This window comes from Melopsittacus undulatus, chromosome 18, assembly GCF_012275295.1.
Source record: "Melopsittacus undulatus isolate bMelUnd1 chromosome 18, bMelUnd1.mat.Z, whole genome shotgun sequence".
Classification (NCBI taxonomy): Eukaryota; Metazoa; Chordata; class Aves; order Psittaciformes; family Psittaculidae; genus Melopsittacus; species Melopsittacus undulatus.
The window spans coordinates 3,121,759-3,134,868 of NC_047544.1; the positions used below are offsets into that span (position 1 = coordinate 3,121,759).

Sequence of the window (13,110 nt, forward strand, 5' to 3'; positions counted from 1 at the left end):
GGCAGGGGTTGCAGGCAGGGTTATGGGCAGGGTTACAGGCAGGGGTTGCAGGCAGGGGTTACAGGCACAGTTATGGGCAGGGTTACAGGCAGGGGTTGCAGGCAGCAAGCACAGTTACGGGCAGGGTCCCTCCCCTTGCCCCGCCCGCCCCTCTCCTGACGCCGCCGTGCGGGGCGGCCGCTCCGGGAGCTCCGCCCCGGCCTGGGCGGTCTCGGTGCCCAGAGCGGGGCCTGCACCGGGGCCGGGGCCGTCGGAGCCGCCGCTGGGGTGCGGGCAGCGCCGCCCGGCCCCGCGTGTGCGCAAGGCAGGGACCGGGACCGGGGCCGGGGCCGGGTGCGGAACCCGGTGCCCATCCGGGGCCATGGCCGCTCGGGAGCCGCAGCAGCCGCAGCCCCCGTCGGGCAGCGCCGAGCCCGACGGTGCGGGCGGGTACGAGGCGGTGGCTCCGCACTGGTTCTATTGCAAGGTCACGGACGGACGGGAGCGCTGGGTCCCGTTCAGCGCCCAGGACTCGGTGCGCCTGGAGGAGGCGCACGGAGCAGGTACGGGGGGGACGGGAACGGCTCCATCCGCGGCCGGGTTTGCGGTGCTCTTTGGGGCATGGAGCTGGCCTGGTTGGTGGTGATGGAGGGGGGGGGATGATGCACAATTCCATGCATTATTCCCAGCACAATTCCATGCACTATTCCCAGCACAATTCCATGCTGTCCAAGCGGGATGCGGCGTTGTTCCCTTGAGGGATTTGAAACTGGGGCTGGTTTGCTGGCAATGTGCCTACTATTGCTGAAAACAATGTGGGTAACAACGCTGTGGCCGCACTGAATGGTCTGACCTCATTCGCTCGGGAGATGCTCTGAATTAGACATCACCTCACTGCAAAGCTGTGATGGGAGAGCACTGCCGGGTGGGTCCAGGGGGGATCTGCCTCGTGTGATGGGTGCTCTGCCTGCTCCTGGATGGCTCTGTCCCGGCACCGGGGTCTGCTCCAAGCAGCATCACTTGCCATGAGGCCACCAAGCATCACCCAGCTCAAAGCGTTGCAGCATCCACTGCTCCCGTCCTCCCTCCCTGGGGATGCTCTAGGTCAGAGGCTGAGCCGGGCACAGCCTGGCACGGGCCCATAGGCAGCAGAACGCATGGAATGTGCTGGGATCTGTGTGGAGTTTTAGAGGGGGAAAGGCTTGAGGCTGGATCCCTGCACCTGCACCATGAAGCATCACCCTTCCCAGGCCCACAGATCCATGTTTTCCCATAGGAAGACGGTTGTAGCTTAACACCTTCTTCTTACCTTCTGCTTCTGGGGGAGAAGTCTGACACTGATGCTGTTCTCTGCGCTTGGGTACAGAGAACCTTAGTGTCTACATCCCCTGCTCATGCATTCTGCCCACAGATGGCCCAGTTTCATCCCTGTGCTGTGCTATGGCACACATAGATATATATACATACCTATGTATAGGTGCATACAGTCCGATAGCTGCCTTTGTGGTCCTCCTGTGTGTAAACATCAGCCCTTGGTTCCCATAGGGAAGCACAAGGAGGATGTGGTTGTCCCGACGTCGGGTGGCAGGTACGACGTGCACCTGAAGCAGCGGCAGCGTGTTGCTGTGTACTGGGAGGAGGAGGTGGCCGAGGTGCGACGCTGCACATGGTTCTACAAGGGAGACAAGGACAACAAGTACATTCCCTACTCGGAGACCTTCAGCCAAGAACTGGAGGTAATGAAGCATCCCACAACGGCTTGGGGTGGAAAAGGGGCTTCAGAGCATCCCATTCCAGCCCCTGCCATGGGCAGGGACACCTCGTGCTAGGCTGTGTCACTGTATCCAGGGATGGAGCGTTCTCTCTCAGCATCCTCACATAAAGAGCTTCCCTATCTCCAACCTGAGCTCCCCCTGTTTCAGTCTGAACCCAGCACCCCTTGTCCCATCCAGCCCCCGATGAACAGCATCCTTATGGCTCTGGACGCTGGAAGCTGTCCCAGTGCTGGCCCTGATGTCCCAAACCCCATGGGGTGACTGGCACCACACTCACACTGAGGACATGAACTTGAAAGAGGCTTTGGCACAGCCTTTCTGCAGCCGATTACTGCCACAGCTGCCTCCTGCCCTCCCCAGCCAGGACACATCCTCCTGCCATAGGTTCTGTGCCTGCAGGAGCTTGGCTCCGGGTTGTCCTGCCCCAGCTCCACATTGACCCTCACTGGGAGGATTGTCCTCACCACAATCACAGCCAAGCCCAAGGAGCTGGGGATGTGGGAAGGAGAAACCACTGAGCCCAGGGTGGCTTTGGAGAGATAGAGCTATATATGTATATATGTCTCAGATATATACACACATCTCATATATATATATACACACCATATGCATATACATCTCATATATGTATACACATATACATCATATGTATATACATCTCATATATACACATATATATATGTACATCATATGTATACACATCTCATATATATACCCACATATGTATACATCATATGTATATACATCTCATATTTATACACACATCTTGTGTATATATATATACACATCATATGTATACACATCTCATATATATGTATAGACATCTCTACATATGTATAGGTATAAAAATACACATCTTTGCCATAATGTCTGTTCTGATGGACCAAACAATGCAAATCTGAACGGATCTGGAAGTCTGATACATATACATCTCAGATATATATACCCATCTCATATATATATATATACACACACACATTGTGTATATATATACACACATCTCTACATATGTATAGGTATAAAAATATACATCTTGCAATAATATCTGTTCTGATGGACCAGACAATGCAAATCTGAATGGATCTGGAAGTCTGCTGCTGCTATTGGCTTCTTGGAAGCTGCCTAGCAGGGGATCCGCAGGTCACCCTGTTGCTGATTCCTCTGCCTCTTTCACAATGAGTGTTGATAAGAAATGCCATAAAAGGGGTGGGGAGTATCCCAAATGCTGGAATATCCATGGGAATGCTTTCAGCTGCCTCACAGCTGCTGTTTTCCATAGGAAGCTTACATGACTGCTGTGACCCAGGATGAGTGGAAGAAGAAACTGGAGTCCCCTAGCAGGGAAATCATCATCCTGCACAACCCAAAGGTGAGGAGCTGCCTGGTGATCATAGAATCACTGCAATGCTTTGGGTTGGAAGGGACCTGAAAACTCCTCCAGTTCCAGGTTGCTCCAGGCTACCCTTGGTCCTTGTGGGGCCCAGCAGGGACATCCCTATTGTTGTGGCTGTGCCTTTGAGCTGCTTTCCCCCATCTCTGCTGTACAACCAGTTCTGCCCCATCATTCCCATCACCCCAGGCAGTCTGCCCCCCCCCAGCCCCATGTCACCTACCGGAGCATCCCCTCTGCTCATGGGCAGCTCCATGACCGGCTCTGGTTTCCCAGCTGATGGTGCATTACCAGCCTGCTGCCACCTCCGACGACTGGGGCTCGACTCCTACAGAGCAAGGGAGACCTCGGACTGTGAAGAGAGGAGTGGAAAACATCGCTGCTGAGATCCCCAATGGTGAAGCTCCTTTCTTCCCTCCCTCCCATCCAAAGCCTTTCCCAATCCGGCCACTCAAAGCCTTGGCACAAGCTCCTGTGGTCCATGAATGGTTCCTTGGGGTTGTGATTCCAGCTCTGGCACAGGGAATGGGTTTTGGGATGCAGAGCAGTGCCTGGAATTGCCTGAGGCCTTGGGGTGTGTTTGTAAAGGAGGGGAGGTGCTTTCCATGGGGTTATCCCCTTTGTTCTGGGGCCTGTGTCAGCTCTGTCCCATCAGGATTCCCTGAGCTCCCACTGAGGCATCAGGATGTGTTCTCAAGGGGAAGACAAGCAGTTATTCCAGTCTAACCCCTTCATTTCCATGCACGTATTCCATCAGGGATGCTTTGCAGCCTAAAGTGTGTGGGAGATAGAGAACCACACAGAACTCCACCTGAGCCACACAGGGTGCAGGTGGCACAGGGTAGATGATCCCAGCCCTCTCCTTGTGCCATAAGGGATGAGCTGCCCTGCCTTCCTCTGCTGTCCTCTTGTCATGAATGGAGCAGGACAGACAGCTCAGGAATGGGAGCAAACACACTCCAGGGAGCCCTTAGAGCAGCTCCAGTGCTTAAAGGGGCAGCAGGAAACCTGGAGAGGGGCTTGGGATCAGGGATGTAGGGACAGGACACAGGGAATGGCTCTTCTCTCGGCAGGGGAGCCGCTGCAGATCGATCACTTGGTGTTTGTGGTGCATGGGATCGGACCAGCCTGTGACATCCGCTTCCGGAGCATCGTCCAGTGCGGTAGGTGCAGAGCCGGATGGATGCATGTCCCATGTGCTGCTGTGGGTGCAGGCACTGAGCCCTCACCTGTGTGACCAATGCAGAACGCTCTCAGGATGCATTCACAGCACCCTGGTGCTGAGCTGAATGCGCTGGCTGCTGTGGGGAGCACCAGGAAGGGCCCCACTGCTCTAACACCATCTATTCCATGTGTTCATCCATGAACCCGTTCCCAAGACCATGTGAAAGGAAGGAAATCAGTGTTTCCCTCTCAGAACGGCATCATTCCCAGTTCATTCCCCCCCTCAACCTTAGGATTCCCTTTCTAACACATGCATCCTCACAGCAGCTCCCTTGGGTTTAAACTCTTTAAGGTACCTCCCTTCTCCTGCTGCCATACTAAAGCCTTGCCCACATGGAAGGGAGCCTTATTCCTGATGGGATAGAGAAATCCGGTCACCACACATGGAAGGACATGGGACCTTCCTCAGTTAAAGACTCCAGCTCTTAGGGCAGCAGATTAAAGACCCTGAAGGGGGGGGGCTGATATTCCCATTGGTACTGATCTTCCCTCCTGTTGCATGAATCCCTGTGGATGTGGCTCATCCCGGAGCCTCCATAGGGTGAGGATTTGCTGCTCTTCCCGCAGTGAATGACTTCAGGAGCGTCTCCCTGAGCATGCTGCAGGCACACTTCAAGAGAGCCCAGGAGCAGCAGCACATCGGGCGCGTGGAATTCCTGCCTGTCAACTGGCACAGCTCCCTCCACTCCACCGGCGTGGATGTGTAAGGGGCCCGGCCTTGCCTCCTGGAAGGGGAGGCTGCGAGTGCGGGGATGCGCTCAGCGGGATGCTCCATGGAGCCATAGAATGAAGCGGGTTGGGAAAGGGCTCTTTGAGCCCCATTGTTACTCAGCACTGCCAAGGGCACCACTGACCCATAGCACTGAGGGTGTATGGACACTTGCAGGGCCGGTGCCTGCAGCCCTGCCCTGGGCAGCCTGTTCCAATGCCTGAGCACCCTCTGGGGCAGGAATTGTTCCTCAGCTCCATCTACACCTGCCCTGGTGCAGCTTGAGGCTGTTTCCTCTTGTCCCATCCCTTGGAAGCATCCTGGCTCCATCCTCCTATTAGAGAGCGATCAGGTCCCCCCTGAGCCTTCTCTTCTCCATCTGACCCCCCCATGTCCCTCAGCCCTTCCCCATCACCGCTGTGCTCCAGGCCCTGGAGCCTTTGGGATCCTACCTTTGGGATCCCATCACATCCCTTTGGGATCCCATCACATCCCTTTGGGATGGTGACAATCCCTTTCTGACCTTACACTTTGCTTGAGGACCGCGGGGGCCTCATTGGCACCTCTGAATGCACCTCCCTCTTGCTGCCCATAGGGACCTGGAGCGCATCACTCTGCCCAGCATCAATCGCCTGCGTCACTTCATCAACGACACCATCCTGGACGTGTTCTTCTACAACAGCTCCACCTATTGCCAGACCATCGTGGACACGGTGGCCTCCGAAATGAACCGGCTCTACCAGCTCTTCCTGCACAGGAACCCACTCTTCAAAGGGGGGGTCTCCATTGCGGGGCACAGCTTGGGTAAGGGGGAGCAGTGAGGATGGGGATGGGGCTTTTCCCTGCCCGGGTGCTGATGCTCTGCTCCGGTTTCCAGGGTCCCTCATCTTGTTCGATCTCCTGACCAACCAGAAGGCTGCTCCTGAGGAGGATGAGCACCAAGAGGTATGGGGGTCCCTGTGCAGCATCACCCAAGCAAGCTCCTGATGCTTGGGAAGGGGAGGTGATCCGGAAGGCAGAGGGAGCAAGGAGCATCATATCCAATGGCTCTGTTCACAGGGGGCCAGGAGAGCAGCAAGCAGCAGGGGGGTGGAGGATGTCAAAGCAATCCTGAAGGAGCTGGAGCTGTGGGAATACTGTGAGGTTTTTGAGAAGGAGAAGATGGACAGACAAGCACTGGTGAGGAGCGACCCCCTTGGATGCCTCTTGGGTTTCCTCTTTGCTTCCCATCTCACCCAGTGCACATCATCCTGGTACCAGGTACACACCAGTCCTGCTCCTGTGCTCATACCTGCTCCTTGTTTTCCAGTTCTTGTGCACAGAGGCAAACCTGAAAGAAATGGGAATTCCATTAGGACCAAGAATGAAGATACTTCATTACATCAGCTCCAAGAGGGAGACGCAGGTTTGTGTTCTGCATGGCTCGTGTTCATCCGGGTCCAAGCATCCCAGCTTCCCATCCCCGGCCACCCTTGCTCCCATGGGCTACCATTGGCTGTGGTGACACTGCTGCTCCTGTGTGTTGTGCTGGTGTTCCTGCTGCAGGATCACTGTATCCTGTGGCCTGGAAGGGGGATAACGGAGCAGGTAATGGTGGTTGGGGATGGAGCCGGAGCAGGATGCTGCCCTGGATGCTGCCTCGTGTTCGTGCCCATGGGCTCACTCAATGGGTTTCCCATCTGTGTTGCTGCAGGACCAGAGCTCGGCAGCTCCCGAGCCCAAGGAGAGCAGGTCCCCAGCACAGCCCAGCCCGGATCCCACAGATGAAGGCAGGAATTGCCAATACCGGGACATTGGCTTGGGCCAGGTACCTCCCTCTTCCTGGTGCTCAGACCAGCAGCATGGAGCTTATCTCATGGAACCCCATGATCCCCATCCCTCCTTAGGTGTCAGCAAACTACCCCCAGCTGAACTACAAACCCAGCATCTTCTTCGCCTTCGGGTCACCCATCGGGATGTTCCTGACCGTACGAGGGGTGAAGAGGATCAACCCTGACTACAGCCTGCCCACCTGCAAGGGCTTCTTCAACATCTTCCACCCTGTAGGTATGAGGACCGGAGCCCTGCAGCCTGCAGTGTGTGCAGCACAGCTCACGGGCCCCCTCCTCGTGCAGTTCGACCCCGTGGCGTATAGGATCGAGCCCATGATCGTCCCCGATGTGGAGTTCGAGCCCATGCTGCTGCCCCACCACAAGGGCAGGAAGAGGATGCACTTAGGTAAGGGGAAGGAGGAGCCCTTCTCCCCATCCCTTGGGAACAGCCCCATCCCCAGCCCATCCCCTCCTGCCTTGCAGAGCTGAAGGAGGGGCTGACCCGCATGAGTGTGGACCTGAAGAACAACCTGCTGGGGTCCCTGCGGGTGGCCTGGCAGTCCTTCACCCGCGCCCCATTGCCTGCCCTGGAGGCACCGGCTGCTGAGGGTGAGGCAGAGGCAGAGGCCAGCACGGAGAGGCAGCCAGGTGGGTATTGAGGTGCTGGGAGCTGCCCATGGAGCAGGATGGAGGGATGGGAGCTGCCCATGGAGGGATGCAGGGATGGGACCTGACCATGGAGGGCCCCTCTGGTTGAACCACATTGCTCTTTGTTTCCTTCAGACACAAAGGCAGAGGAGCCCCCCCCAGCAGTGAAGGAAGAGGCCTCCCCCATTAACGTGGGGAGGCTGAACGGAGGGAACCGCATCGACTACGTGCTGCAGGAGAAGCCCATAGAGAGCTTCAACGAGTACCTGTTTGCACTGCAAGGACACCTCTGCTATTGGTAAGGCTCCAGGTGCAGATTCCCGGATCATGGAAGCAGAGTGTCCTTCCTTTTAGAGCCAGTGTTGTAAAGGGGGGCCTTAACTGAGTCATCAGGATGCTCTCCTGCCTCTAATGCAGACATAGGGAGCGGGGGGGGGGGTAGAGGATGACCAGTTCTCCTTGCTTGTGCTGAGCACTGCACCTACCCCATAACCAGCACAACCATCCTGACTGCACATCCATGCCCCTTCCAATTCCCATCTCCTCATCCAGGGAGTCAGAGGACACCGTTCTGCTGGTCCTGAAGGAGATTTACCAGACCCAAGGCATTACATTGGATCAGCCTTTGCCAGGGAGCCAGTGAGCATCCTGTGCTGTTGTGGCCACTTGATGTAAGTCACCCCCTCTCCCTGCACTAGGGATTTCCTGGGATACCTCGGAGGACGTTGGTGCTTGAGGGAATGCTGGTCCTTACTTGCAGGCAGGAGGTTGGGAGTCAGCACCTTTGGCTCCTCTTGCCCTGCCCATAAGCACTATGAGACAGAAGGAGACCCAATAAATCACTGCTGTGAAGATAAGGGCAGCAGCGAGTGCATTCCCATGGGTGCAATCCATAAGGAAGCGACCTATGGATACGGAATACACGTGGCCTGTGCTCCTCACCTCCCGTGTTCTCCTCCTGGTGGTTGCTGGGTGCATTGGCCTGCCCTGGTGCAGCCATTCCTCTGTTCTTCTGCCTTCTTAGATCCCATTCATGCACCAGGGAGGTCCAGATTCCTCCTCTGCCTTCCTCCCTGCTCCGCTGCTGTGTCCTGCATGCTGCTCCCTGCGGATAAGGACGATTTCCCCCCATTTAGGGTAAGGGCAGAGGGATGAAAGCATCCAAGGAACCCACTTCTGCTCTCCCCCAGCACCTGAGTCCTTACCCCTGCACCTCCTGCGGTCCCCATTGACCCCAAAGCAGAGCAGGGCTCAGGGCTGAGTGAAGGGACCTGGAGGAGCCAAAGCCTTAACCCTGTGCAGCATGGGGAGCACTGCAGCAGCCTTGACCTCCCCCTGCCACACCAGCACCAGGCCTCAGCACCGCGGGCTGCCATAGAGCCAACAGGAACGTGCCCACCAGCCCTTGGCATCCCTTTGGAGCACACGGTCCCAGTGGCACCAGTGCGGGCTGGGATGTGCTGGCTCTGCTCTAAGGGGCACAAGGAGCCTCTGGTGATCCCTGCAGCCGCTGCACTGCTGGGTCAGGGCCTTTGGGAGAACCAAACCACTTCTCATCCCACTGATGCTTGTCCTGCATGGGGTCTGGAGCCTGCACCCGCTGCCTGTTTGTTGTCCATCCCCCCTGCACCCCATTGTTTGCACTATTGGAAAGGGGGTGTCTGCAGCCTCTTCCCAAAGGAACAGGGGCTGGTCCATACCTGACTGCAGCCAAGCTCAGCCGGGTGCCTGCTGAGAGCAGGGGCAGGAAGGGTCTCGCAGGGGCCGCTCGTGATCAGCTTTTGAAGCTCAGCACTTTGTGAACAGGGAAGTTAAACACGTTTTGAACATTATTTCATGTCTTTTCCAGTAAAAGCCAAACTAAACCAGGAGCTGAGTGTGGTGTGTGTATGGCAGGGGGCTTGAGGAACCCACATAGGCACAGTCACAGGGGGAAGGCAAGATCCTGTGGCTCAAGAGGTGGCATTTCCATCACTCCCATCCTGAGCCTCACGTGCTGCATCCCCCCCTTTGCTTTTGGTCAATGCCACATGGATCTATGGAGGCCAGGGCCAGGTCACTGCTTACAGCAGTGCTGCGGGGGGCTCTGCAGCACCCTTACCCCTTCCACTGCATCCTCTGCATCCTCTCCTCTCTTTACAACCATAGCAAAGCTGCAAGAGGCAGAACATCAGCACCGAGGACACAGCAGTGAACCCAGTCACTGAAGAACCTTTTGGTACCGTAGCTGATGTACAAAACTAAACTCCTTTATTTGGCACATAGGAAAGGTCAGGGCAAGCCCAATAACACACGTTAGAGCCATCTTCCCTCTCCCCATTCAACCCATGGGGAGAGAGGCCACAAGCTCATGCTCATCCCTGCCTATGAGCTCAGCTGGGGTTGGAAAGACTGCACTGCCATCCGGGATACACTTCCCATGGGGAGGGATGGGACCGAAGGGTGACAAGAACACCCATGGAATGGGGCACGCCAGCTGGTCCCATCCTGCTTCTTGCTTCAGGACCGTTTGTGGCTCCAGGTTTGCACCCTAAGGTGCAAGAAGAGGGGGATGCCTGTGAGATGTGGTTGAATGCATCAGCATCAGGTTCATCCCCATCCGATGGAGCCACTTCTGACCATCAACCACCCCAAAGCCCTGGCACTGAGGGACCAGCAGGACGAGGGCCCATCCCTATACATCCAGGTGGAAGCTGGAAGCTGGAGGCTTCTCTTGGTGTGCTGGCAGCTGCGTGGGTTTGTGGCACATGGAGTCCGTCAGGGGAGGGTAGTACTGCCTGTAGCAGAGGTAGGCAAGCACGAAGCCAATGGCTGAGCCAACCAGGACATCTGTGGGCAAGAGCACAGGAGAGTGAACTTCCCTTCATCCTCACCAGCAGGAAAACCCCAAAAGCCAAGGGTTTCTGATCGCTGCTCAGGTTCAGAGCCCACCATGGCCTCCCCTTGCAGTACCAGTACAGTACAGGTACCCAGTGCAGATGCTGACACATCGTGAGACCCCACTGGCAGCACTGTGTGCAGTGATGGTGTCCTCAGCATCATAAGGGCATGGAGCTGTTGGGGCAAGGCCAGAGGAGGCCATGAGGATGCTCAGGGGCTGAAGCAGCTCCTGTATGGAGCCAGGGAGAAGCTGAGGAGACCTCAGAGCAGCTTCCAGTGTCTGAAGGGGGCTACAAGGATGCTGGAGAGGGACCTTCATTAGGGACTGTAGGGATGGGACAAGGGGTGATGGGTTCAGACTGGAACAGGGCAAGTTTAGATTGGAGATGAGGAAGAAGCTCTTTACATGAAGGTGCTGAGGCACTGGAATGTGTTGCCCATGGAAGCTCCATCCCTGGCAGCATCAAGCCCAGGCTGCACACAGTGACACAGTCTGGTGTGAGCATCCCTGCCCATGGCAGCTCCAAGCTCCTTTCCAGCCCGCCCCATTCCTCAGTGGTGCCCTCAGACCCACCTTGCCAGTGGTGTTTGTAGTCGCAGGTGCGGGACACGGCGATGAGGGTGGCGAGGAAGAGTGGGAGGAGGAAGGCACAGAGCCGCAGGGCTCTGCCCCCCCGGCCCGGCCTGAAGCAGTGCAGCTTCCCCCCGAGGTAGAAGGCAGAGAAGGCAAGAGCAGTGAAGGCGACTGGAAGGGAAGGTGCTGCTTCACCCTCTGCCCTGCTGCTGTGGAGGGGCTGTCCTGCCCATGGGAAGCATGGGCTTGGGAGGGATGGAGATGCAGAAGCTGGTCCTTGGTGAGCATCCCTCATCCCAGCGGTCACGGACAGCTTCCTATGATGGTTTTCACCCCATTGCTTTGCAGAGGGAAAGCTGAGCCCCCCCCTCTCAATGTACCCAAAGCATTAGGGTGCATGAAGCAAAGCCAAGGTGCCCTCCCTTCCCCAGGTTCCCTCACGGCCATGGAATGCTCACAGGAAGCGTGTCCACTGGGGAAGCTCTTGCGCCCCTCGCTCACTGTGCTGGAGTCTCCCGTGCACACCAGCTCCACGTTGGCTTTTCCATCTGGGAAGCAGCGATAGAAGAAGTCTGGTCGTGGCCTAGGGAGGAGCAGCAGAGCACAGCTCATGGGTGCACGGTGCTCAGGAGACCCCCCCACCCCATCCCGGTCCTCCAATGAGCATCACATCCGAACACAGTCACTCAGGCAACCAAGGTGGGGAGATGCAACCACCCCTGGGTGAAGGAGCCCATCCATACGATGCCCGGATCCCCACCAGTGTCTGCTCTGATGTTTAATGGTTTTCCAGCCAGCCAGAACCCATTGTGTCCACATTGAGTGCATCCAACTCCAGCTTCTGGCCCTTGCTGCTCCTATTGCAGCTCTGCCATGGCCCAGACCCGCATCCCCTCCCCACATGGTGCAAGGAGGAAGGAGCTGGTTTCTCACCTCCCCACCACGAGCTTCAGGGCATTGGTCAGGACCCCATTGAGGGCAAGAGCGAGGCTGGAAGCTGGGAGAGAGCAGAGAGGTCCTATCAGCACCATCATCACTGTGGTGTGAGCCTGGTGGAGGCTGAAGGGGGCTACAGGGATGCTGGAGTGGGGGGGATGGATGGGATAAGGGGTGATGGGTTCAGACTGAGACAGGGGATAAGGAAGAAGCTCTTCCCTGTGAGGGTGCCCATAGAATTGAATGCTCCACATGAATGCAGCTCACCCAGGCAGGCTTCCCGTGTGTCCTCCCGGTCGGCGCCCAGGAATAGCCTTGCCAGGAGGATGAGCAGCAACGGGGACAGGAGGGTGATGAGCTGCGATGGGAGGAGATGGATGTCAGTGTGTGTGCAGCTGCAGCGCTCCCGTTGGAGCATCCTGCCCTCTCCCAGTGCTGCGCATCCAGCAGGATGCAAACCCGGATCTATGGCAGCAGCACCCACATCAGCGAGAAAACACTGATGCTGATGCAGGGAAACTCGGTTATCACTGAGCATCCCCCGCAGGGACACCTGGAAGAGCTCCAGGTACTCACAGCACAGGTCCTTAGGCAGAGGGGAGCTCTTAGGCACCCTGTGAGGGCAATGGGGCACTGGGATGGGTTGGACGGAGCTGTGGCTGCCGCATCCCTTGGAGCACCCGTCTCTGTCCCTGCCATGGGGCTGGATGAGCTTTAGGATCCCTTTAACCCCCCCTCGGGCCGTGACTCCCAGAGGATGCCCAGAGCCATCCCGCAGGAAGGGGCGGCACTCACCGCCATGGGCAGCGCTGGCACCCGCTCCGCCTCCGTGTAGGGGTTCCGGTAGAGCCACATCTCCTCGGGCTGCAGCAGGCGCTGGAAGGGCGGAAGGAGCTCCAGGATGCTGCGGGGGCAGGAAGGGCTCAGCCTGGGGGGGCCGGGGAGGGACCCCCCCCGTCCCCATCCCCATCCCCGTGCCCCCTCTGGACTCACAGGGTCGCTGCCAGCAGCAGGGCTCGCACCGCAGCCTCGGCCGCCAGCTCCGCACCGCAGCCCCCGCGCCGCATGGCACCAGCACCGGCTCCGGCACCAGCACCAGCACCGGCCCCAGCACCGGCTCCGGCCCCGGCTCCGCACCGCCCTGCACGGGGAGGAGCCGAGCACGGCCCTGCCGAGCTCAGGGG

The 13,110-nt window shown here is 57.6% G+C and overlaps 2 protein-coding genes across 4 annotated transcripts; one reads left to right on the forward strand and one right to left on the reverse strand.

Moving 5' to 3' along the window:
• The first annotated feature begins 328 nt into the window (after window positions 1–328).
• On the forward strand, window positions 329–9,400 carry DDHD2 (DDHD domain containing 2). 3 transcript variants are annotated; one of them, XM_034070523.1, is made up of 17 exons: window positions 329–542; window positions 1,525–1,715; window positions 3,034–3,123; window positions 3,421–3,541; window positions 4,218–4,307; window positions 4,936–5,071; window positions 5,673–5,881; window positions 5,955–6,022; window positions 6,137–6,256; window positions 6,387–6,482; window positions 6,771–6,884; window positions 6,964–7,119; window positions 7,192–7,294; window positions 7,372–7,536; window positions 7,672–7,834; window positions 8,089–8,207; window positions 8,297–9,400. In XM_034070523.1, the coding sequence occupies exons 1-16, from the start codon at window positions 362–364 to the stop codon at window positions 8,177–8,179; spliced, it is 2,094 nt and encodes a 697-aa protein (XP_033926414.1). In that variant the 5' UTR covers window positions 329–361; the 3' UTR covers window positions 8,180–8,207; window positions 8,297–9,400. The 3 variants fall into 3 exon arrangements, with proteins under 3 accessions (XP_033926414.1, XP_033926415.1, XP_033926413.1); XM_034070524.1 differs by having other exon boundaries at window positions 8,561–9,400; XM_034070522.1 differs by having other exon boundaries at window positions 8,089–9,400.
• A 364-nt stretch (window positions 9,401–9,764) lies between these two features.
• Window positions 9,765–13,002, reverse strand: PLPP5 (phospholipid phosphatase 5). The gene is made up of 7 exons (XM_031045390.2): window positions 12,920–13,002; window positions 12,722–12,830; window positions 12,194–12,284; window positions 11,924–11,987; window positions 11,449–11,573; window positions 10,991–11,161; window positions 9,765–10,365 (listed from the first exon to the last, which is right to left on the reverse strand). The coding sequence occupies exons 1-7, from the start codon at window positions 12,991–12,993 to the stop codon at window positions 10,211–10,213; spliced, it is 789 nt and encodes a 262-aa protein (XP_030901250.2). The 5' UTR covers window positions 12,994–13,002; the 3' UTR covers window positions 9,765–10,210.
• Between the last annotated feature and the right edge of the window lie 108 nt (window positions 13,003–13,110).

Excerpts from the sequence above, each read along its gene's own strand:
- DDHD2 (XM_034070522.1), top strand. The coding sequence starts at position 362 with ATGGCCGCTCGGGAGCCGCAGCAGCCGCAGCCCCCGTCGGGCAGCGCC. Across the intron at positions 543-1,524 it reads GGAGGAGGCGCACGGAGCAG|GGAAGCACAAGGAGGATGTG; the intron begins GTACGGGGGGGA and ends TGGTTCCCATAG. Across the intron at positions 7,537-7,671 it reads CAGCACGGAGAGGCAGCCAG|ACACAAAGGCAGAGGAGCCC; the intron begins GTGGGTATTGAG and ends TGTTTCCTTCAG.
- PLPP5 (XM_031045390.2), bottom strand. The coding sequence starts at position 12,993 with ATGCGGCGCGGGGGCTGCGGTGCGGAGCTGGCGGCCGAGGCTGCGGTG. Across the intron at positions 11,574-11,923 it reads CTGAAGCTCGTGGTGGGGAG|GCCACGACCAGACTTCTTCT; the intron begins GTGAGAAACCAG and ends GCTCCTCCCTAG. Across the intron at positions 11,162-11,448 it reads CCCCAGTGGACACGCTTCCT|TCGCCTTCACTGCTCTTGCC; the intron begins GTGAGCATTCCA and ends CTTCCCTTCCAG.